The sequence below is a fragment of the Curcuma longa genome, chromosome 1, assembly GCF_044706935.1.
Source record: "Curcuma longa cultivar G26 ecotype Majalengka, Jawa Barat chromosome 1, ITB_CL_G26_1.1, whole genome shotgun sequence".
Lineage (NCBI taxonomy): Eukaryota > Viridiplantae > Streptophyta > Magnoliopsida > Zingiberales > Zingiberaceae > Curcuma > Curcuma longa.
Window position 1 is genome coordinate 11,703,528 of NC_133861.1, and position 23,017 is coordinate 11,726,544.

Sequence of the window (23,017 nt, forward strand, 5' to 3'; positions counted from 1 at the left end):
TTCTGTTCTTAAAATCAATTAATCCCGAGAGATATTGATTCAATGTCATAAAAAATTTTCATCGACCATCAAAATAAATCCGAAAGTAAATGGCCCAACCTCTAACTTTCTTAAATTCATTTTTACAATGTGTCATAGTTGAGATCCGAATTTTAGATACTCGAGAGACTACATAGACATCCAACTGCTGCACCATAACCCAAGGAAACATCAGTCAAATTTCACTCTTTTAGTAAGAAGTGAACATCAGCCAAATTTCCCTAATGTTCAATTGATAACACACATATTTTAGCTCAAAGATATTGGGTTTTTACTATGATTTCAAGAGGTATTTTAGCTCAAATATTTTAATAACAACTTCTATAATAACATAAACTACTTATGTTACTCACAACAAATAACTAACAATTATTAGAATAAAACTTTTACTCTATGAAAAATAAGCGAAGATGAAATGAGCAACTAAGTTACAAGGCAAACATATAAAGAAAAAGAACTCTATAAATGATAACTCCCAGTTAGCCCTATTGACTATCTCTGGGGTGATCAACCCGGCCCCATAAAAATTTCCCACCGGCCACCGGGGAAGCACGCAGCCCAGATGCTCAACATCCTTTAATTGCGCTTCCCATTTAGAAAGAAAATTCCTACAAATATGCCGTAACTAAGGATCAAACCGCAAGTACCTGGGTGACAACCTGGATGTCCTACCACAGCACCATTGCCCTGGGGACCAGAACTCTATAATATATATAAAGAGGGGGGGGGGGGGGGGGGGGAAATTGCATGCCAGAGATGGGGCAACATTCATTATTCATGAGAATTTTTATTACTGAAATTTTAAACCAGTTACAAGATTTCACAATAATGTACAAGTCAGAAGCTTACTAGCTTCCTCTCACAAAACCGAACAGAATGAATGCACTGTATATTTCTGAACCCCATGAAAACATGGAATACATAAAGAGAAAGCAAAAAAAAGGCATTGTGGGTAGCCACTTATCAATAGAGAGGCACATGATGTGGAACAAAACAGCATTAGCCGGAACCACCTTCATGGTTTTTGTCGTCGAGCAACGAGCATTTGATGGTTGATGTCTGCAACCTCACCAAGCCACAAAGCTGTTTCAATCTGTTGAACCTGGTGGTAACTGGTAACACAAAAGAAGGGAATCCCAGGTTATTCCAACAATTTCTCGCAAGCCTTCAAATCTGCTGCTTGTGCGTTTAATATGGCCTGGCCACTGGGGCTTGATTTAAGAGTTTTTAGTACGGCATCAAAAATTGCAGTCTGGAAGCTGGCATCTTCTACCTTCTTGAGAATTTCTTCCAGTACTTGGAAATCTACACCTCTGAATAAAAGCAGTCTGCCAATTACTTCACCGAAATGCGAAGGTGCTTTTGGCAAATCAATGGCGATGTCATCCAGAGTTGCTCCGTAGAGTAAACAACCTGTCCCCAAATTCTTTGGAGTAAAAACTTTTTTAATTAACAAATACTCCAAAAGTTTCACTAAGGGATCCAAACATGAAGGGCCCTTATCAATAGCTATGTTTATGGCTTCCTTGACAACTTCAGGATGGTATTCTGGACTCTTTAATTCCTCTATGCATTGAAGTGCCTCGTCTAGAATCTTGATGTGAAAATACTCTTCCAGAAGAGCAATTGCTTTCTTTTGTAGCTCATTAGGATTGAATTTTGGTGTTGATATTGGCTTCTCTGGGAGCACGGGATGTGGGTTTTGAACGACAGACCTTGTGGACGCTACTCTTTGATTAGGAGAATCTAATATGCCTGAGACAAGGGGAGAAGTAGAAGGCGGTGTGCCGCGGTGCTGCAAAAATGCACTAGTCTTTCCAGAAATGGTGCTACCACTACCTTGAGGTAAGAACTTAGAATTGATGGATGGCAATTTAGCCACCAGTGAACCATGACTATGATTAGTGTTACCCCTTGGCATGGATGTGCGCCGTGGAACTTCCCAATCATCCCTATCTAACCCAGGCATTCCAGGCATTTTTCTCATTCCAGGCATACCTGGCATCATACCACCAGTTCCAGGTATGTTGGCAGGAAATCCGGTAGGACTAAACCCTCCTAAAGCAGGACCACCCTCACGGTTGTTTCTCAAGCTTGCAGTTGCACCAGGGCGTAATCCAAGATTTTTTTCTGCTTCTGAATGAATTTCACTTATGGTTTTGGCCTTGACCTGAAATCAGAAAAAAAAAACAATTCCCAAAATGATAAGAATCTCCTGAGAACACTAAAATCCTGGTTATTTTGGTTATTTAGTCATACTTATGGACTTAGTTAAGTTGCAAAAGGAACTTCAAACTCCATAAGCAGTACTAGGAAAATTTTACCTCTTCACGACGAGGGATCCAATTGTTCGCACGAAGGTCAAGCACATCACGAACCAAAAATATTAGCCGTGGTGCAAGTTGAGGAATTCTAGTTAGCCCTTTCAACCGATCGAAATAGGCATCATTAAATCGACGAGATTTGGGGCTCTCATCCAACTGCTTGCCTATAGTGTTAAATAACTGGCAAATTGCCTCCACATTTTCCTCAGCTGGACAGGTTTTGCTATCTTGCCCCAGAAGCTCCTGTACACACAGTATTCTCTAAGAAACCTCCCTTAAAGAGTACATCTCGAAGATAAACATGAAATAGGAGTAGCACAAACTACCTGAGCAATATGATGAACTATTTTCTCAGGCACCATTTTCTTCTTTAAAAGCTCACCAATCAGGCGAATGTTACCAAGAGTACGGAGCTTCAACATTCTCTCTTTATCCTTACGTTCAATTTCTTGGTCTGACCCAGTCAATTTTCTCAATTCAGCCCTCAGGTTGTCAGCACCTTCAAATGCCTCTTGGCAGTTATTTAAGAGTACACGCTTGAATGTGATCTCCTTGCCACCTCCTTCTTCGGGAGGGAATGGAACAAGCTTTTCATTCAAGTCAAAACACAATTGAGCATACATGGGACAGAATGTTGGTTCAAATACAGCTTTCTCAAAAATAAGAGTAATGACATCCTGCAGAAAGGTGCTTATTAAATTAAATTAACAAAAATTTTAACGTCAAAATATAAAATAACAGCAAGTTGCAAGATTAAAACCATGAGAATATCAGGTGTTGTAATTCCAGCATCAATCAATTGGCCTTTGAGAACATCAAATTTTTCTGGCGTTAGCTTGTTCAGTATGCTGCAATGAAAAACATAATTTAGAAAACAAAATCTTTTATAAAGAATCCAATTGGTGAACCTCACAACATAAAGTTAAATACATTAAAAAAACAAATCGCATAGAAAATCAGCTTTTAGAGAAATGGAAGAGTACTTCTGTGATGCACATGGCATACTACTTTCATATCTAAAAGAAATAAATAATGAAATTATCAAAACTTGCAACTATTAATGATTAGTGTAAATACCCTTTGACTGTTTTTAAAACTCGGTCTTTTTCACTGAGATTGCCTCTTCGAGCAGACCATGGGACTTCAGCCTTGAGCAAAGTAGTAGGTCCTACCTAAAATTTGCCAATGGAAGGATAAATGTCAGCATAAAATAATGAATAAATAAATATACAAGATAAGAAAAGGTAAAAAAAGAATATAGCAAAGGTGATATAGCCATTTTAACATGGGAAATTGTGAAATACATATAAAAGTGTTGCAGCATGAAGAACAAACAATCTCACACATGGTGCAACAGTTCAGCCTTGAACGAAGGCGTGATTCAATAAGATTAAACCCAGAAACCTACAGATATCTGTCTAATTATATGAATGTATTTTACTGGGTTAGCATTACCGTTGGAGTCGAAGAAGCATATTGAGAACCCTGCTTATTGAATTGGCTTATCTCTTGGTGTCCAGAGTTCAATGTATTTGATTCTTTATGCTCAAGGAGTGTATCCCAAGACCTTTGATCTATATGTGAAGTAGATGGTCCAGGATGATCACGCCAATCCCGACTGTCCGGTTCAAAATAGCGATTCTGTGATTGACTTGCTAACTGGTGTGCACAGACATCCAAAAGATAAATTAACAGAGATGAATGAAGCATGCAAAAAAATAACTCAATGGAAAAAAGAAATTTATTTTCTGTATAACTTAAGATTGTCCAACAATGAAAAGACAGTGACAAGACAGATTGTGAGAGCCTCAATCAGTTCCACATTGTATATAAGCTATACTAAGAATCAGGAGCAAAGTTCAAACTTTTTCCCAAAGATTTTGAGTTTTTCCCAGGAATAAAGGGTTATGTGATCATGCACTTCAATTAGGACAGCATGTAAGATTTCTTGCTCACAATAAATAAGCTGGCTGAACATTTTCACTCTATTGTTTTTTAAAGAAAAATGGTATTGCCACATGAGTGCTGTAACCTAATATGCACTTGTAAATCCTTTGTTCAGAAGTAAAGCAATTGTCTAAATTGTAGAAAACACATGGTGAGCTTTCAATTGACTAGAATACCACATCAGTACAGTGACTTGGATGATTCTGGCTACGGATTAGTTTTAAGATGCAGAAGAATTTAGAGTTAAGTAGTGACAACAAAAGATTATAGATTAAAAAATATAGTAGAATCATACATTAACATCACGATGACCCCAAGTTTGATCTTCAGGAGACAATTCTGCCTCTATCCCCTGCTTGAGTTTCAAAATATCATCTGTGATCTGTGCAGCCTACCAAGCAAAAAAAAAAACATTAAATTTAAAGTCCTGAAAGAAAATCGTTTTCAAAAGTGATAATTTATCAAAAAAAGAATGTAGCAATGAGCTTGACTGATTATTATCGAAGATTGATAAAACATATTGTAAAAATCATTCTAGACTAAGCTAGTCTAGCTGAACAGCCACTTGCAACTAGCCAAAGTGCAACAAATTTACACCAAAGTTTAACTAATAATATCAGAAACTAAAGTGGCATCAAAAAACAGGATTCAGTCAATATGAAGAGATCAAACTATATATCAGAGAGATCAAAACAATTAAATTTGAGTATACCTCACGAAATTGTAGAAGCTGCTGACTAGTGTAACTAATGCGTTCATGACTTTCAAATCTTGAGTCTCCAATCTGCCAAAATAGATATACATTGTGTTTTAAGAAAAAAATGTAAAACAACCACACATCTATTGAAGCAAAAGTAATGACAATTTGATCCATGGAAAACAGCAATTATAGTTGTCAAATTTATAAAACATAGTAAATCATATATGATATACCTCCCATTAGTTCATCAGAATACAGTCGGTCTCAGTGACATGGGAAATAAAAGAATCTTCCATAAGCATGTTGCAGGGAGTTAATTACAAGGAACACACATTGTATGAATATATCAACCAATCAATATCATGCCTCATGCAGGGGATAAAAGGTAACTTGCTAGGGGCCTTAAGAAATGAAGTTAATAAACTAGTTAAACGAGATCTGTTAACGAGAAAGCTGTGATTTTCGTATATTCTTGAATAAGGATAGAGCCGCAACTCCTATTGACAACACGCAGGAAACCATGGCATCTTAAAGGATTTAAATTACTCGTTTCAAAATGCGACAATGTTAGTTTATCATTTCTTTTTCTTGTTCATGGGAAAAATCATAGTTAGCCGACTCAGATTGAACACTTCCGTTTGGATATTTCCAGGATCACATTATTTAACTAAAGCATCCCATCTCGAAAATCAAAACAGACAATTCAAAGACGCGGCCCTTATCGAAACAAAAGCATTCCCCACCTACCGTGAGCCCGAGGGCGGTGCCAGCGCCGCCAAGGAGGCGAAGGGCGGTAAGATCGGAGGATCTAAGGACCCCAGCGGCGGAAGAGGCGAACTGAGGGGCGAAAATTCTGCTTCCTCGATTCCCGCCGCCGGGCCTCAAGCTGATGACGGTGGTATCCGACTGCATACCTCCGTGAATATCTCTCTCACACGCAAACAATCCAAGGGCGGCGACACGATCACGCCAGCGACCTGATCGGGGCGTAATCGGAAGAAAAGGAAGAGATGGAGAAGCTGCTGGCGAATCCCTGTCGGAGCAGCGAAGAGAAGGGGCGGCTGAAGGGTTGGCCGGACCTCTGCGGCGGAAGCCTTATATCGTGCGCAACCAGTTCCGTAAATAATGATCAAGTCCAGGGGCATATACGTCAGAACAGGTTTATAACGTTGTCGTCATCGTATTTTTAGGTGCTAAACAAACAAGGACTTCCGCACTCGTTTACGTGAACCCAACTTCACACTTTCACAGCTTCACTACCTTTTATACATTGGGCCCATTAAACTCGAACGAGGTAAAACTCACCTATAGATTGCCATTTTTAAAAATACTACTAATAATAAATATTTAATAAAGGTAGTATTTGAATCGGCCAATATGTCCTTCCCAATTTCATTCATGGCCACGTGATTCGCTCGTGATCTAGGAGGTCACAACCTATTGTTAGAAAACCGGTCGGGCCGGATTAGATTGGGCCGGTTCAGACCAAATTTGGCAGATTTCAAGTTAATTTTGGCGGAAAAATAAATACATTTCGAGTTGAGCTTGAGTCGTGTGAAATATTTGGCTTTCCAACTGAACCGGTTTGATTTACTTTGGACCCATTTCTATGGATTCTGTTTTAAAGTCCTTGTTAGCAACTCCTTGGTGCATGAATACAAATCTATTCATCAGTCGCGAAAGTTCCAATGGTTAAGCGAATCCAACCGATTGAAACATCGATTTTAGTGGTGAATCGATTAGGTCGGTTCGGGTTTGTTAGAGCGGTATCCACTACCATATTAGGTAGGCAATAAGGATCACGGTAGCTTTCCAAATTAGGGTCATATGTGATTGTCCAAATGTTTGGTTAACAATTTCTTTATTTTTATTTATTTTTAGTGTATTATTCCTTTCTAGTTTTATTATTATGTAATACCTTTATGTTGTGTTTACACATAAAGATTTGAGTAAAAAATAAAAGGAAAGGAAATCTCATAAATCAAGAAGTTTTTCTTTCAGTTTATTATCAAAAAATAAGTTTTGGATGGAAAGAATCTAAAATAATTTTGTAGAATCACACTCTTATCTGTCAAGTTTTATTGAATTTTACAAGGATATTAAGCAATTTGTATGAAGGAGAATTTTAATGTATTGATAAAATTATAAATAATGCATAAATATAAAATGTATTATCTCTACGATGCCATTCAAGACTCATTATAATCCATAAATACACGAATAAATGCAATTTAAACCACGCAACCATATTTGAATGCGAAATACAATTTTAAAAAAAAAGAAAAAAGAAAATAAAAGTATAATGGATCAATGCATTTGCTAGTGGCTTACTACCGTCCACATGGAGATCGAGTGACCATGATTAATCAAAATCCTACTTTGGATTTGGTCCGATTAGATACGCAACGGATCCGACATACATTTTGTCATTTACCGTCGTGATCTCGCAATCAATCCTTGTCAGCATGAGGCCTTTGACCACGCTTTTGATCAATGATTTTGCCGGATTACCATTGAGGACCACTCTGCGCGACAAGCCGTTTCCATTGACTTTGATATATCAACATATATATTTATTCTCGATTTAATTGCTAATTGATTCTACTAAATTTTCAGCATTAAAATTTGCATTTCGCAAAGTAGACGTCGTTGTTAACTTTCCTTGTAGAAAGGAACTCTCCCCATGCTGCTCTTCTTGTTCTCTTGCTTCGTTCACGAATCATGGATTGATTGATTTAACTTTTGTTCGTTTATTTATTTAATTTTTGTTCATCCACGAAAAATCGTGGTTAATTTAATCGTAATGCGATGGGGGGACCTGCTTTCGCATCAGCTTTCTTATCTTTTGCTTTGTGGACTCGAAGTCGCCCTCCCGTCTCCTTGCGGATGCTTCACAAGGACGACTGCAAGTAAACTGAGTCTTCTGCCGAGAATCGACCAATAATTGTTCTTCTTCTCCCAGTCAGGTACTCTTCTTCAGCTTCTCGGCGGTTATCTAAGACTAGCGGGGTTTTTTTTTTCTTCTATTTTTTTAATAAAAAGATAATTTTTAGGGTGCTTTGATCTTCGTTAGGGTTTGGGGGGCATGGGATTGGCATTTTATGGTTTCCTGTCGATGTTTGTGAGATCCAGTTTCGTTCTCGTGTTTGTTGTCACGATCATCCGCTCTTGCGTCGAATGCGGTTGCATTTGCTTGCGGAAAGATTTGGATTTTGATGCTATTTCGTGGTCTGGACTTATTCGTTTGCAATAAGGTTTTGCGTGGTAATTGGAGAATCACGAGTAGACGATTTGCTTTTGATGTATTTCTTAGTCTTGTGTCTGGTTTTCTATGTGATATTCGTGCTCTGCGCTCGGTCCGCTTTCTCTTCTCGAGTTGCCTTTTAGGAATTCCTTTAGGTAGGACTTGATCTGCATGCTGAAGTCGTCGCTGTTGTTTCCTTCAAGTGGATTTCATCTAAAAAAAGTTGTTTATTCTTCATGCTATTTCACTTCTATTGTTATGGATTTTCAATTCGTTTACTTTCTTCAAGATGTGTCTAACCTTTTGTCAATCGAAGCACGATTTACACCCTATTTTGTGTTGCTTAATAAGTCTCCTCAAATTGTATTCTGATCATCTTTTATGTTATCTGCTCAATATTGTCCCTTTATGTTAATAGATTATGATCTTGCCATTAATACATGAAAACTTCTTATTTTTCCTAGTATAATCAAGCTGGCAAAGGTGACTTGATAGCTTGCTCTGTTATTGTGCCAGTTATTGATGATTTCGGATTCCGTTACCTCGCCAGCCACTTCATAGCAAGTTTATGCAACATTGGTTAAGCAAATACATGCAGAATCATCTGGTAATTTTAAGTGAATCTAAGACCACTCAAACCCTCACCTGAACAGCAGCTTAATATGTCTAGCAGCCAATTTACTGAATCAGCTTCTCGACAACATCCGCCTTTGTATATACCTCAGACCAGCAAACCAGAACCTGGCTTACCAATCACATTGCTGAAAGTTCAGGAGCACACTGCAGCGGATGGAGATGCTGTGGTCTTAGAGGGTCATAAAAAGGGTCCTAATGACCCTTTTGTCGATGAAATTCCTGCAAATATCTCCAAACTTCCAATAGGCAGTGACTTGGATCAATCATCCAGTCCTATGAAACGATTAAGTGGACAAGGTACATCCGTAGAATTGTTACAGTTGAACAAGGCTTCAACTTTGAAAGAAAATAGAGATGTGGAGAAGGAAATCTTGGGGCAGGACAATGCAAAAGATAACTCGATTTCAGAGAAAATCAGTAATGGAAGTGGCAGTTTAAGAAACACCAGTGCAAGCACTAAGGTCAGTGATCAAGCTGAGAGTGGCAAGAGTAGCTTGTGCAAGGCTAGTACAAGCAGTGACGCCAGTGACGAAAGCAGTTGCAGTAGCATGGGTAGCAACATTAACAAGCCTCATAAAGCAAATGATTTAAGATGGGAATCAATCCAGGCAATCCGTGCTAGAGAAGGGGCTCTTGGTTTAAATCATTTCAGGTTGCTTAAGAGATTGGGCTGTGGTGATATAGGCACTGTCTACTTGTCAGAATTGAGTGGAACGAAATGCTATTTTGCTATGAAGGTTATGGACAAAGTTTCACTTGCTAATCGTAAAAAGTTGCTTAGAGCACAGACAGAGAGGGAGATATTACAAAGCCTTGATCACCCCTTTCTTCCTACATTGTATACCAACTTTGAGACAGAAAAATTTTCTTGTTTGGTGATGGAGTACTGTCCAGGAGGAGATCTGCACACCCTTCGGCAGAGGCAGCCTGGAAAAAGTTTTTCAGAACCAGCAGTAAAGTAAGAAGTCCGATCTTGTAGATGCCTATATATATGCATAGACTATAGAACTGATTAACTACTTTTCTCCATTTTTTCTTGCCTAGTTCTTTTCTTGTGGAAGACCATTTTTTTTCATTTATCTATCTCGCCTTTTATTTTACAAAGACAGATGGTGCTGAAATGAAAATGTATTTCTATTTTTGTGTTTGAGTGGCTTACAAATTGAAACATTCACAATCAGGTATGGGTGTTTTCCTTTTAAGTTAAGCTCTTAATTGAGGTTATGCAAACAATTAATATACATTTAACTGTTCTATGCCATACTTGGGGGCATGTGCCTAACATCTAGTTCTTCCCATGCTTGAGGTTTCCCACCGCATAGAGAATGTTAAGGTGCATGTAAACACAAGGCTACCTGTCAGGTTAAAAAGATTTTTCCATGATACGAACTTCTTATTAAATTCTGACTTTTGGACATATTATAACAGTAAGAAATCAATTGGAAACTAGAATGCAATATAAAGCACACCTGGAATTATCTTGTACATTTTGAAAGCATATTATTTCTTTCTTTCTTTCTTCCCTTTTTTTTTGAATATGGACATAAACAAATAGAATGATTATGAAAAAAATTTCAATTATTTTTCTACGATGATCTCTTTCTGTGCAAACAAAGTTCATTTGGCTTTGATGAGATGAAACTTTTCAACCACTTGGAGGGGAAAAAAGCAGCTCCAACTTGACGTAGAAGTAGTTTAAGACCAATCTGAAAAAAGTATGTGGTCCGTTGTAGTTCACTGAAAACAGTAAGGTGTTTTTGTCTATCAGTGATTCAGTATCATTAACTATTTTAATTTAGAATGCCAATGGGCTTATGTGTTTGCTTTATTTGTATATTTTCAACTAGAATGTACATGAGACAATTGAAGTGTTCTGTCAAAACAAATTAATAGTTATATAATATGTGACACTGTTTAAACACTGTTGAAAAGGTTGAATTTTATGTCAATTACATATATTATTCTTACACCAGTTCTAATTTTGGACCAGACCAGTCTTGTTAATCTTAGTATAAGCCCTATGCTATACCTTGTCCTTGTGTATTACTATCCACATGCAGTTTTTGCAATTTTGAGTAATCATAAACTTGTTGAAGAAAGTTACTTTATGCATTAAGTACCACAATTTGCCCAATGAATATTGTGAAGCATAGTCCAATTGAACCCTTTTTCCCTTTCTCAAAGAGTGTGATTCAAGTCAGTATACATAATAATGAGTCCAGATTTTAGTATTCTACTCTATTCTAATTTTCTTTTAAATTAGAATAGTTTTAGTGAAGTTGGTCTATTTGTAGGACTGTAAAAGCATATATAAGAAGGATATATTGTATTTTTTAGTTCCTCTCTTCTGCTGTCTGAGATTACCTATTGAGGCATGCAGTTTACTGCGCCGTCTTCTTTTTATATTTGGCAACCAGATATATGCATTGTGTGAACAAGCCATTGATGAGATGTCTTAGCAACCTCTATTGCTACTATTGACACTGATAATCCAGGTCTTAGTCAACATGAAAGTTCAGGAATTTTCCATGTGCATTATTTTAGTACCTTCACTTCTTGTTTATGTTGAATTCCTCAATTGCAGTGGGTAAATCTATGCCTAAATTCCAAAGTAGAATGTTTCTAAAAATTTTTTGACATGTTTTCATTTGGACGTTTGCAAATGCAGGTTCTATGTTGCCGAAGTTCTCCTTGCTTTGGAGTACCTGCATATGCTTGGCATAATCTATCGTGACTTGAAGCCGGAGAATGTCCTTGTCAGAGAAGATGGTCATATCATGCTCTCAGACTTTGATCTTTCCCTCCGCTGCGCCGTTAGTCCCACCCTCATTAAATCCTCAAATCTGGCATCTGAGTCTAAAGGAAACAACCCTGCCTTCTGCATCCAACCTTCTTGTACCGAACCGTCCTGCATTCAGCCTACCTGTGCAGCCCCCACTACATGTTTCTCACCTAGATTGTTCTCCTCCAAGTCCAAGTCGCGAAAACAAAAGCTCGAGATTGGAAACCAGATCAGTCCTCTTCCCGAGCTCATTGCAGAGCCTACCGACGCAAGATCCATGTCATTTGTTGGTACTCATGAGTACTTGGCCCCTGAGATCATAAAGGGTGAGGGCCATGGGAGTGCTGTAGACTGGTGGACGTTTGGTATTTTCCTGTATGAGCTTTTGTTCGGAAAGACTCCTTTCAAGGGGTCAGGCAACCGCGCCACGCTGTTTAATGTGATCGGTCAACCCTTGAGGTTTCCAGAGTCTCCAATTGTGAGCTTCTCTGCAAGAGATCTCATTAGGGGTTTGCTGGTGAAGGAGCCCCAACACAGGCTTGCTTACAAGAGAGGGGCTACAGAGATAAAGCAGCATCCATTTTTCGAGGGTGTTAATTGGGCATTGATTAGATGTGCAAGTCCTCCTGATGTTCCAAGACCCATAGAGATTGGGCAACACACTGGAGCAGGAGCATCAACTAGTCAGAAAACAAAACCTACATCTGAAAAAGCCTCAGATAATTATCTGGAGTTTGACTTCTTCTAATGCCATATTCTTGACTGGTTTATAAACATCTCATTCTGGCTGTATTTGTTTTATTGCCCTAAAAGTTGTTTCTCGCTCTCTCTTTTTGTTTCTGTTGCATATGTTATTCAATATTTGGCTAGATATTCTCATCTCTGGTGATTATTATCCAAGACCTGGTTGTTTCAGTCATTATATGAATGAAAAGTTATAATAGTTTTAGCTCTTTTATGCTAAATATTGTTTCACATGAAAATTGTTTCTTAGTGAAGAATCAATTCTTTACTCCAGGGATTACTTATCTTAGATTCGGTTGCTGTTCATCACTAGCAAATTGATTGGTGAGATTTCTTCCTAGAACATTGCTGAATCGACTCCATAAATGGAATGACCAAGAGCTTGTTTCTTTGTTGGAGGTGATTAGTTCACTAAAAAAAATCATGGTTAGTGATCGAATTTTCGGTCATTAAATTCGATTAACGATCGATAAAATAAATCATAAAAAAATTCATCGTAATTCAATTTAACGATTGAATTTGAATTCGGTCGTTAATTAGTGATCAATTTTGAATTTGGTCATTAAGATTAACAATCGATTTCAATTTTGGTCGCTAAAATTAACGACCGATTTGAAATTTGATCGTTAATTTTAGCGATCGATTCACATTCGATCGTTAATTTTAACGACCGATTTAGTCTAATGAAAATTTTTCGTCCATGATCAAAATAAATAGAAAGATCTGCAAGTGGTTCTTTGACCCACAATGAAATTCTTCATTCCAAACAAACTTAAGGCAGCAATTAATAACATTTGTCTTTGCAGTCTGAAGAAAACTATTGTAAAGTTACTACTGGTAGGGAAGAACCGTTAATAAAAATGTTTCATAAGCCGAAATATTATGCTAACGGAAGGATGAAAATAAAAGAATTGATAAATATAATAGAATTTAACCAGATTTGTATTTGAAAGAGAAATAATACAAAATGAGAAAAACATCAAAATCAATACCTAAAATTTTATATATTTAAATTTATCAATGAATGCTAATAAATTAAGCTTATTAATATTAAAGCATATTTATTTTTACAACTAATGAAATTTTATCAAAGTAAATACTGAATTTATATGTGGATGTCTAATTCATTTAGAGCCCCAGGTGTTAATTTGTAAAACATCAACATGTGCAATCGTTTTATAATATATATAATCACTTGCAAATCATGAGTTGGGATGGCCAGGTTCTCCAAATCGATCCAACATAATTGATACAAAAAGCTCATAATCATAATATTCATTCTTTTAAAGATCGAGCAGAATTTATCCCCAGCCCTCAAAAAGATTGACCTACGTTTAAATCAAGATACAAAAAACTCATGCAAAAGTTGAGCTCAATTTATCACATTTATTCTGACAGACCAGCTTTACAGTGGAAAACAGAAACGAAAATTCCCGACAGTACAATTTAGTTTGGTTTTTGCTATATATGTAGAACAAAAATCATTTAACTCAAAACAATGCTTGCCATTCATTCATCACAAAGGCCATGCCTCTTACTTTGAATAGCCATGCTCGATAAAATGACCACGCTATGCAGCGAAGATCCAAAATCTCCATCATGGAACAATGACCAGAATGAATGCGAAATGAGTGCTTAGAATTAAATAGCTCTGCATCATGAAGACTCTTCTTCAGTGTTCGATGGCGTATCTGTGGAAGCATTTGCAGTCTCATGGTTTTCTAGATTTTGCTGTCTATCGACTGTTTCAGATTTTGTGAGCTGATCAGACAACTTTGATGATTTGGGAGATGCATTTTCGGTTGTCCATACCATCTGTAAACCCTTTTGGTTGGGAAATGCTATTGATGGATCAGGATACGAAAAAGATGGCAGAGTGTTGTAGCTGTAGTATCCAATGATTGGATGATCATACTTGCAAACTGTACCAAACTTGCACATTCCATATGCGGTGTAAAAAGTGCACACTGGCTCACCCTGTGGGAATAAGGCATAAACACGAGAAACTAAAAAATTTAGTCGGGTAGCTGTCAAAGCAGAAGACAAAGAAATAAAAAGATTAGGAGATAAATTTACTGGTCGTAGTGGAAGCCCAAGTGGGCCTATGGTGGCCATAGCTGCCTGATTCCTCTCTTTCGGGTGATGGTACTTGCATGAGGTTCCATACTTGCAGCCCCCAGTTTTCATATAATGTTGGCATTCTGGTTGATCAGGTCTCTCAGGTAAATTTAGCGGCAGGCCAGGGCCTAACTGTTCTTGATGCTTTGAATAGGATATCATATTAGGTGCATGCTTATCCGTGGTGTGAATAGGATCCATGGTACCCTGACATGGATTTGAAACTTGTTTAGAGGTCTTATATAATGAATGTATAAACATGAGGCATCTGCTTTCAGAGATGTTAAAGGATGACTAGAAAGCTGAAGAATTCTCTGAAAGCAAAGAACATAGTCACATCCAAAAGTAACATAAATTAATACTTGTTGCCTTACTCAAATTCCCTTGAACATTTGAACCCATGAGCAAGTTAAGAACTAGTAGACTACTGTGAAAAAAATTCTGCTGCCACATCAATATACAAATATAAATAAACTAGAAACTAACAAGATTACATGTGCATAGGAATATGCATCTTTTGATGGACTATAACAGCAAAAAAAGTAGTATATGACAAAATTAGGAAGCATACGGCAAATATGTAGAATATGGATTCTTTATTTGCATTTGATTAATTGTATGCATGTATATAGGGCCATAAGGACTACAAAGAACACTAAAAGGGCATGCAATTAACTGGAAGAAGAAATAAGGTGGTTCTTGTGTATTCTAGGGCGGATTCAAAGTGGCCCATTATACAACTCCTGAAGTTGCAGAATAGGTGCACAGCTAAATGGTGGTAATGCGCCAACATGGTTGTGGTTATATGTCATCTCATCGTCTCATTATTATATATGAGAAAATGTTTGCTGAAAGTAATTGAAATTGCCAATAGTGTGAGATATTATGAGTAATCATACACGTCTATAAAATGTATGCTTTATGTAAAATTGAAGCCAAAGGAAACTAAGGATTGCATAGGGATGCAACAGTTTGTTGCCTACTTTTTATACGCATCTACAAATGTCCAACAGTATCTGAGTTCATGGCATGCACTAAACAATGACTTCTACACCATTATACTTAAAGAAGTTCAATATATCTACAAAAAAGAACAAAAATTATATAACCAAAAATGATTTATACATACAATATAAGATTAGGTAAGATTTCTAGAGAACATATAAGCAAGTTAATTGAAATGGTGGAATCGCGAAATTGCCACGTGGCTATCTCATGACCACCAGGTGGTCTTAAGGCCCGAAAGGTGTAAAGCTGTTGAATAAGATAGAGGAAGATGAGGATGAAGGAGGGGTCCACAGACAATCTCAGACTCGGGCTCGACCTCGACCTCTGCTCGGTCTCGGATCCCGACCTCGGCATCTGCTCAATCACCTATGTCGACTTCATCTCAGCCTCGTGCCGACCTCGACCTCTACTCAATCTCGGGTCCCGACCTCGGCGTCTACTCATTCACATATGCCGACTTCGTCTTGACCTCGGACCCGACCTCGACCCCTATTCTGTCTCGGGTTCTAACCTCGACATATGTTCATTCATGTATACCGACTTCGTCTCAACCTTGGGGCTCTACCTTGACCTCTACTCGGTCTCGGATCCTGACCTCGGCATCTGCTCATTCACGTATGTCGACTTCGTAGCCTTGGGGCTCGACCTCGACCTCTACTTGATCTCGGATTCTGACCTCGATATCTATTCATTCCCATACGTTGACTCCATACCAGTCTTAGGCTAATCTTGAAGAATTGATTTACCCGCAAGATTAGGAAACCCTAAGGCTATTTCTCCTAGAAAAATAAGAAAATATCCTGAAAGACATGGACTGTTAAAACAAGTATATTGGAACATAAGCATGTGTTTCTGAATCTTTCTAAATTGGAACGTATATTCCGGAACATATCTTAAATGAATATTGACAACCTTATAAAAGATTGCTCATACCCATGGGCACAGGTATGCACAGATAAATCCTAATTTCCCTATGTTCTTCATCTCCTTCTTCACGTAAAACCCTAACTTGAACGTCGGAGTGACTTGCCGGGACCCATATCCGACGTCATTCTAACTCTCTTTTTGAGCACTTTTTAGGCTCCTTTGTCTTTTCCGACGGCTATCTTCGAGGAGCGAGTACATCAGTAGTTCATTAGCCAGTGGCTTGATCATCCACGATATTTGGCCGAAACATTAATCAATGATGATTGATTGACCTATTTGACCTAGGGTCATCACTGAGATATGAAATGTGCCTGAAGAGAGATGACAAGTCTCTGTGTAATGTGCAATTACGTGCGTGGGTTATTACTTTCAGTGATAACTTCTCACAGATTGAAAATGTTTCTTGATGCAGTACAAGTGTTGAAGTTCTTAAAAGCTATGAGAAATTTAAACAAGAAATAATATTAAATAGAAGCAAACAAGAAATAGTATTAACTAGTAAATTTCTTCAGTTGAATTGAGAAGGAACATAGTTGAGTACTGAATTTCATGGTTATCCAAGAGAGAATGATACTTTCATAGTGGACTCTGCTAGGAATATAATTACTCTCATAGTGGACTCTGCTAAGAATGAAATGACGTATTGGAGTGTCCAAGTTATGTGGCGTACGCTTCATGATTTTTTTTTGTTTTTATATTTACTTCATTTGTTTTCTGTATTTGACATTAAATGTGGATGTCATAGTTAAGTACACCTAGACGGCTTTCTTTCTTTATTGTATAGTAACAAAATGAAATCTACCTTCCAGGGAAAGGGAAAAATATGAAATATTTGACTGTCATATAATTAGCCAAACATCGACACGACCTTGACAGAAACTTCATAATCCTAGCAAAGCTACGACATTTCATATTCTTCTCTAATCATATTGAGGTCTTGAACTGTCCTACATGAGAATGTCATACAGCTATATTGCTTCCCGACAAGATTATCAAAATCTAAGTTGCGCTTGGTGTTTCTTCATTTCTAATATCTAACATGGACGACCAAGATGAAGCAGTCATGCTTAAACTAAAACATCCATATAACCTCCTCAAGAAATAAATTTGTAAAACTAGACTTTGCAGATCAAAGCAGAAGAAATATAAGTGTTAAAAGTAATTGTACTAGAACTGTAGTAGTAGCTACATTTAGCTAACTTGAAGAGTTTAGTTTCAGTTTTAAAGTATGTACTAACCATGAAAGTGCTCCAACCCTGTTGCCCAGGCATAGTCCCTTGGGTGGGTGGAAGAACAAGAGGAACATAAGCTGGAAGAGCTTGCATATGTTGACTAGACATATAAGAAACTCGTGATAAAGGCCATGGTGAAATTCCAGTAATTACATGGGGAGCAGAGGTAGGTGCTACAGAACTTGAATATCCATAGGCTGAGGATCCTGCAAGAGGGAATGCTGCTCCAGCAGTGGCAGGCTGTGGGTGATTGAATTTGCAGGCAACTCCATATTTACAACTTCCAGCTCTCATGTAATAGGTACATGGCTTTTCATCCTGGAATCACACCAAATGAACATTGCAGAATTAGATACAAAGCTAGAAATATAAAGGACATAACGCAAGATGCTGGTATCTAAAATAGTACAAGGGAGACAAGGAGCACCAGAGACCTTACGGATAGGTAGTCCTAAAGCATTCAGATGAACCAATTTTGTGTCATGTTTGTCTCGTGGATGATGATATTTGCAGGTTGTTCCATACTTGCAAGTTCCTGTTTTCAGGAAGAACTGCAATAATAATTGAAATATAAATGATAGATTACTACATCTTTCAAGTATCAACTCACAAATCTATTAACTAATGCATTAAAGAAAGAAATAACAAAGAACTAATTCACTTGATCCAATAGATTAGCAATTATTTATAGGTCAAAACAACTGGAATCAACGTGCTGGTTGCTTTAAATACCAGACGCCATCTAAGAACTGATGCCCTAAGAATCACTTAATATGCATTCATTGTGGATCCACATTTTGATGAGATTTATGCAAAGTTTAATTTTACTAGCAACAAGTTTTAGTCAAATTTGATTGCCCAATATCAATATAGCTCACTAAGGCAAAGCCTTTGGATTTGTATTGATTTTCATGTAAAATTTTGAATCTTATCTACTGGAGAATTAGATTTTGATGCATTTCAAAACTTTATTCAGATGCATCTTGTCTACTACTCCAAACGTAATAAAGCAATTATCTAGTTCTTCAAGACATCCTCCATAATTTTCATTCAAAGATAGCCAGTATATGCAGCAGATAATTGGTTTGCATTGGGACCTTATTTAATAAGAGAAATTATAGCTTGGGTAGTAGCAGTGGCTATTGCAATAAGTAAAGCACTTTTTTCTTGCATTTGTCAATAGATCCTATCAGCAAACAAGTTGAATGGTACCTTGTATAAATGTTATCGAACTTCCATAAGACCAACAACAATCCTAAACATGTAAAAGATTTGTAAAATTTCACACTTGTCAATCAATTGATCACACACCAAACAAGGTAAAGATACCTGGTTTAGTTCAGCCAAATTTTATTAAATTTTCTCATTTGTCTACTCAAATTGTGATTAGGAAATGTAATCAATCAATGATTCTCCAAGAATCAGACAGGAGGACCTAGTGAATGTATAATAGCTTGAGTGTGTGTGTGCATGTATATGGACTCTACTAATTGAAGAATAAAAACTAAATCAAACTTCCTTGATGCCGAAACAAAATCTAAACCTGCCATTGTGAATTTGATGGTTACAGGGGTGGAGCCACCCTTGGGCTAGGGTGGGCTCCAACCCCACCTATTTTTTAAAAACAATCAAAAGTCTGCCCGTCATCAGCGGGTTGTATCAATTATAGTCTGCGGCTAGCCCTAGATAGTTTTGAATCCTGACTACGCCCTGGGTGGTTACCAGTTAAAAGAAGGCTTAGGATAGACTCTCCCATGAATATTGTAACAGTTTAAAACACACAAGTAAAAAGGATGGAGTATTTCCAACCAGATCTTGCTCATGTATGCCTATTATTTGCATCAAATGATTAATCATTATTGCAATACGTCTCTCCAGAGTTTTTTGAGAAATCCCATCTTCAGTACATTTTTGTTACACTTCCTCTCACTCGAAGTGAGCATCTTGTTGCCTGAACCTTTTCTACTTGGTACATGTGATACACCTTGTTTGTGTGTATAATCATTCTTATATAACATTCTACTAACACTCATTTATGGTTCTATAAGACATAGCACATAATATCTAAGTTAAATTTGACAATAGTCTTCTGGATGTGGTATCAAAGAAACTTTAATTCATAGATAAAATGCAATACTACTGCTGCTAACTTAAGATGTCATCAAGTCAAACAAGAGGCAAAGGCTGCATCTGGTTGGGAAAGAAAAGGTTTCCCTATTCCATAGAAAATGAGAGTTCATAAAATGGAATAAAAGTGAAGTAGCAACTGTCTTTCAATTACTCAATTCTCAAAGAAATGAATTCTTATACAATGTGATCCCAATCACTCTTCAGGCCTATTTTTACTTTCCCCCATTTTGGTTGCACCAATTTTCTTAAAAAAAATCCTAATTCAACCCAACACATTCTCACAAGAGGTTTTCCATTTTAACAAGTCAGAAAGTGGAAGGAAAAAAAAAAATTCCAAATCAAAATATGATAGTAGAGTTTTTTTTTTCTCTTCCTTCTCTATTTATGATAAGGAAAAACAATAAGAAATGGAATTCATTTTACTCTTTATCCATCATACACTTGCATTTTGGTTTATATTTATCAATAATTGTTTTTTTATTAAAATTGATGAGTTCAAAGTGTTATATGGAAAATTTGCTGCTTAGGCTCAAATCTAGACTAAAATGACACAGTTTAGCAAAGAGATTTTCTGCCCTGTGCAGATACAATGAGGTTTGTTTTAAGTGTTAGCTCAAGTAGATATCAGATGAGTTAATACCAATGGAAGTCACTTAGCAATCCAAAGTTAGATTCTAACAAAAAAACAACCTTTTAAAATAGCGCTAAGATCTATTAGTTGTTTAGTTTAGGACAATGCACCTGGCAATCAGGTTGGCCATCTCTTTGAGGGAGTTCGCCACTAAACTGATTGTTCTGCAGAAACCAGTTGATATTAAATTAGTTAAAACATCTAACACAAACTGAATTACTATTTTCTCCTTCAATTTGAAAGAATAGTTTTAACTGTCGGTAAGACCAAAATGTTTAACCTAGTTAACATACAATAGAAAAAAGCATCATGACCGAAGGAGATAAAGCCAACAGGTAATTAGATACATATTGTATTTCATGGCCCTCACCTGGCGAATGTGAGTAGGATGATTATACCTGCAGTTACTTCCATATCCGCAGTTACCAGTCCTCAAAAAATAAAGACAATCTGGCTCGCCTGGGCGATCAGGATAAGGACTCAGCCGGCCGTCAGCATCGTCATGGCCGTCGTCTATCTTTAACTTCCACATGGCCCCTGCAATATAAAAACAGAGCCCAATTAGTCGTTCCTCTTCTAATATACCCCGTAGGACACCAGAAAGTTACCAACTTTGCCTATTCACCCTAAGAAAGTTCGTTTCCTCCCCAAATACAAAGACAGCTCGTGCATATAGAGCAAAAGGACGGATAAACTTACACAAAAGGAGAATCTAAGACTGCAAGAAGAAGAAACAGAAAATAAAAATGGATCCAACAAAACCAGAAATCACCTTCACGATTATCTGGCGAGGTATTTAACGAATTGGAAACAGCATTGTGCCTGGCATCGGGCATCATTTGGAGCCGCGATCGTGGCACAAAACCTCACTACCTGATCAAACTCCCACCCAAAGAAGCACCGACCAAATCCACCAAAACTACAACTTGTGTCCGAATCCACGGCCCGGTCACCGCCCTCTTACACCTCCGATGGACAGACCACCAATTCACCGAGCGATTCTTTTCTCCGGCTCTCGGAAACAACCGCAAACACCTACCAAATCCGTGGGAGGAAAATCCACGGGCTAATCGGCTCGGATTCAGAACCCACAACGGGCGCAGAGAATAGGACAAGATTAACTTTCCGACAAGGTCTTGGATCTCGATGGATCGATTGCGCGATCGCTCTCTGCCGTCTTCATTTGCACTCTTCGCTCTCTCACCTTTATTTTATTCTGTTCATTCTTTCTTTATTGGAATGCAACACGAGGAAGAAGAGGCGATCGAACGAGGGACGACAGGGTATTTATTCCTTGTTAATTAATCTAATTTTTTGCATTAACAAAAATAATCCACGGAGTGTTTATATTATATCAATAGACACACCGTCGTGCGGAGGCGTGTACATGTTCGCCGTGACACCATCCTCTACCCGGTTCCTTATTCCGCAAAAAGATGGGCCCCTACGTATGGATGGCTGCTACATTTCATGTGGCAATGCCGGGCAAAATCACAAGCGAACGGACAGTCAAAAGGAACTTAGGACCACGTTCTTTTACGTGCAATTGTTACGGCATGACTGTGGGAGATTTCCGACCGTCGATGAGTGATCGGACGCATAGGAGTGGACGCGAGTACGAAAATCGACGTGCGTGTTCATCCTGCAACGGCATGAGGGTGATGGCTTGTGACGTCATGATCGGATCCTGGGCCCGGCTCGATCTCCATCTCGATCGGGTACCTATTTCAGGACAGCTTCCAGATTTGTGATGCCGATTATTTACCTGCGATGTCGTTAGTGGACAGCATCCAGATTGCCGGGGCCGGTTATTATTCTTGGACTTTGAAAATGGTTATTCCGAAGGTCGAATTCAAAGTCTTTATTTATTCTTAAAGTTGAATGAAGAAATGAGACAGTATAATATGGATAGAGCTGTGAAAGGATCACTGTAGATATTTTGTTTCTCACCAAATCACAATAAATATAATTAATAATTAATATTCTAGTTTACAAAAAGATTTTGTAACTCCTTAAATCCGCATTGTCATAATACAAATCAATTTGGACTCTTCTAATCTACCTGTATGAATGCATTTATGGAGAGGATTTGCACAAAGTCTAGATGAGGATACAAGACTGAGTTTTAGTTGTCACAAAGTTTAGAAATTAATCGACCACTCTTTAGTATAGAGACAAGCTTTTGTTAAAGATCAAATAATTTCTTATTCCTATTATTTCAAATGAAAATTTATTTGTATATATGAAAACAGACCTGTCTCTGGCAATTAGATTTCAAGGCTGCTGCTATAATGGACCTGTGGAGCCGGAAATTTAATGCAAGTAGATGGAGTTTCCCAACTGACGTCCCTCGTAATTAAAATGCATGGCTGCTAGCGTCTAAGCTGTGTTTTTCGAAGAAACCCAGAACTCACTATCGTATGAGGAGATGGAGTTTTCAAGAAAGAATACAAAAAGGTTGCAAAAGTCTCCAGTTTATTGTCCAATGCTGACGATGCGAATCACTACTTGAGGAACAAACAGACAGATTCAACAAACAAAAGAATCACGACAAT

At 37.7% G+C, this 23,017-nt stretch overlaps 2 protein-coding genes across 3 annotated transcripts; one reads left to right on the plus strand and one right to left on the minus strand.

Annotated features, from left to right (window-relative positions):
• Positions 1–1,180: 1,180 nt before the first annotated feature.
• On the minus strand, positions 1,181–21,696 carry LOC141824217 (eukaryotic translation initiation factor-like). The gene is made up of 16 exons (XM_074711462.1): positions 21,235–21,696; positions 20,833–20,999; positions 20,573–20,626; positions 18,136–18,252; positions 17,708–18,019; positions 14,493–14,741; positions 14,075–14,393; positions 5,758–6,104; positions 5,023–5,094; positions 4,606–4,701; positions 3,819–4,022; positions 3,441–3,535; positions 3,124–3,211; positions 2,690–3,040; positions 2,364–2,606; positions 1,181–2,209 (listed from the first exon to the last, which is right to left on the minus strand). Exons 1-16 carry the CDS (start codon positions 21,299–21,301, stop codon positions 1,181–1,183), a joined length of 3,810 nt encoding a protein of 1,269 aa, XP_074567563.1. The 5' UTR covers positions 21,302–21,696.
• Positions 7,739–12,615, plus strand: LOC141830242 (serine/threonine-protein kinase D6PK-like). 2 transcript variants are annotated; one of them, XM_074717736.1, is made up of 3 exons: positions 7,739–7,976; positions 8,719–9,848; positions 11,559–12,615. In XM_074717736.1, the coding sequence occupies exons 2-3, from the start codon at positions 8,917–8,919 to the stop codon at positions 12,418–12,420; spliced, it is 1,794 nt and encodes a 597-aa protein (XP_074573837.1). In that variant the 5' UTR covers positions 7,739–7,976; positions 8,719–8,916; the 3' UTR covers positions 12,421–12,615. The 2 variants fall into 2 exon arrangements, with proteins under 2 accessions (XP_074573837.1, XP_074573838.1); XM_074717737.1 differs by having other exon boundaries at positions 8,771–9,848.
• Positions 21,697–23,017: the final 1,321 nt, after the last annotated feature.

Excerpts from the sequence above, each read along its gene's own strand:
- LOC141824217 (XM_074711462.1), bottom strand. The coding sequence starts at position 21,301 with ATGATGCCCGATGCCAGGCACAATGCTGTTTCCAATTCGTTAAATACC. Across the intron at positions 18,253-20,572 it reads ATGGCCAACCTGATTGCCAG|TTCTTCCTGAAAACAGGAAC; the intron begins GTGCATTGTCCT and ends TTATTATTGCAG. Across the intron at positions 6,105-14,074 it reads CACTGAAGAAGAGTCTTCAT|GCTTCCGCCGCAGAGGTCCG; the intron begins GATGCAGAGCTA and ends GCACGATATAAG.
- LOC141830242 (XM_074717736.1), top strand. The coding sequence starts at position 8,917 with ATGTCTAGCAGCCAATTTACTGAATCAGCTTCTCGACAACATCCGCCT. Across the intron at positions 9,849-11,558 it reads TTTTCAGAACCAGCAGTAAA|GTTCTATGTTGCCGAAGTTC; the intron begins GTAAGAAGTCCG and ends TTGCAAATGCAG.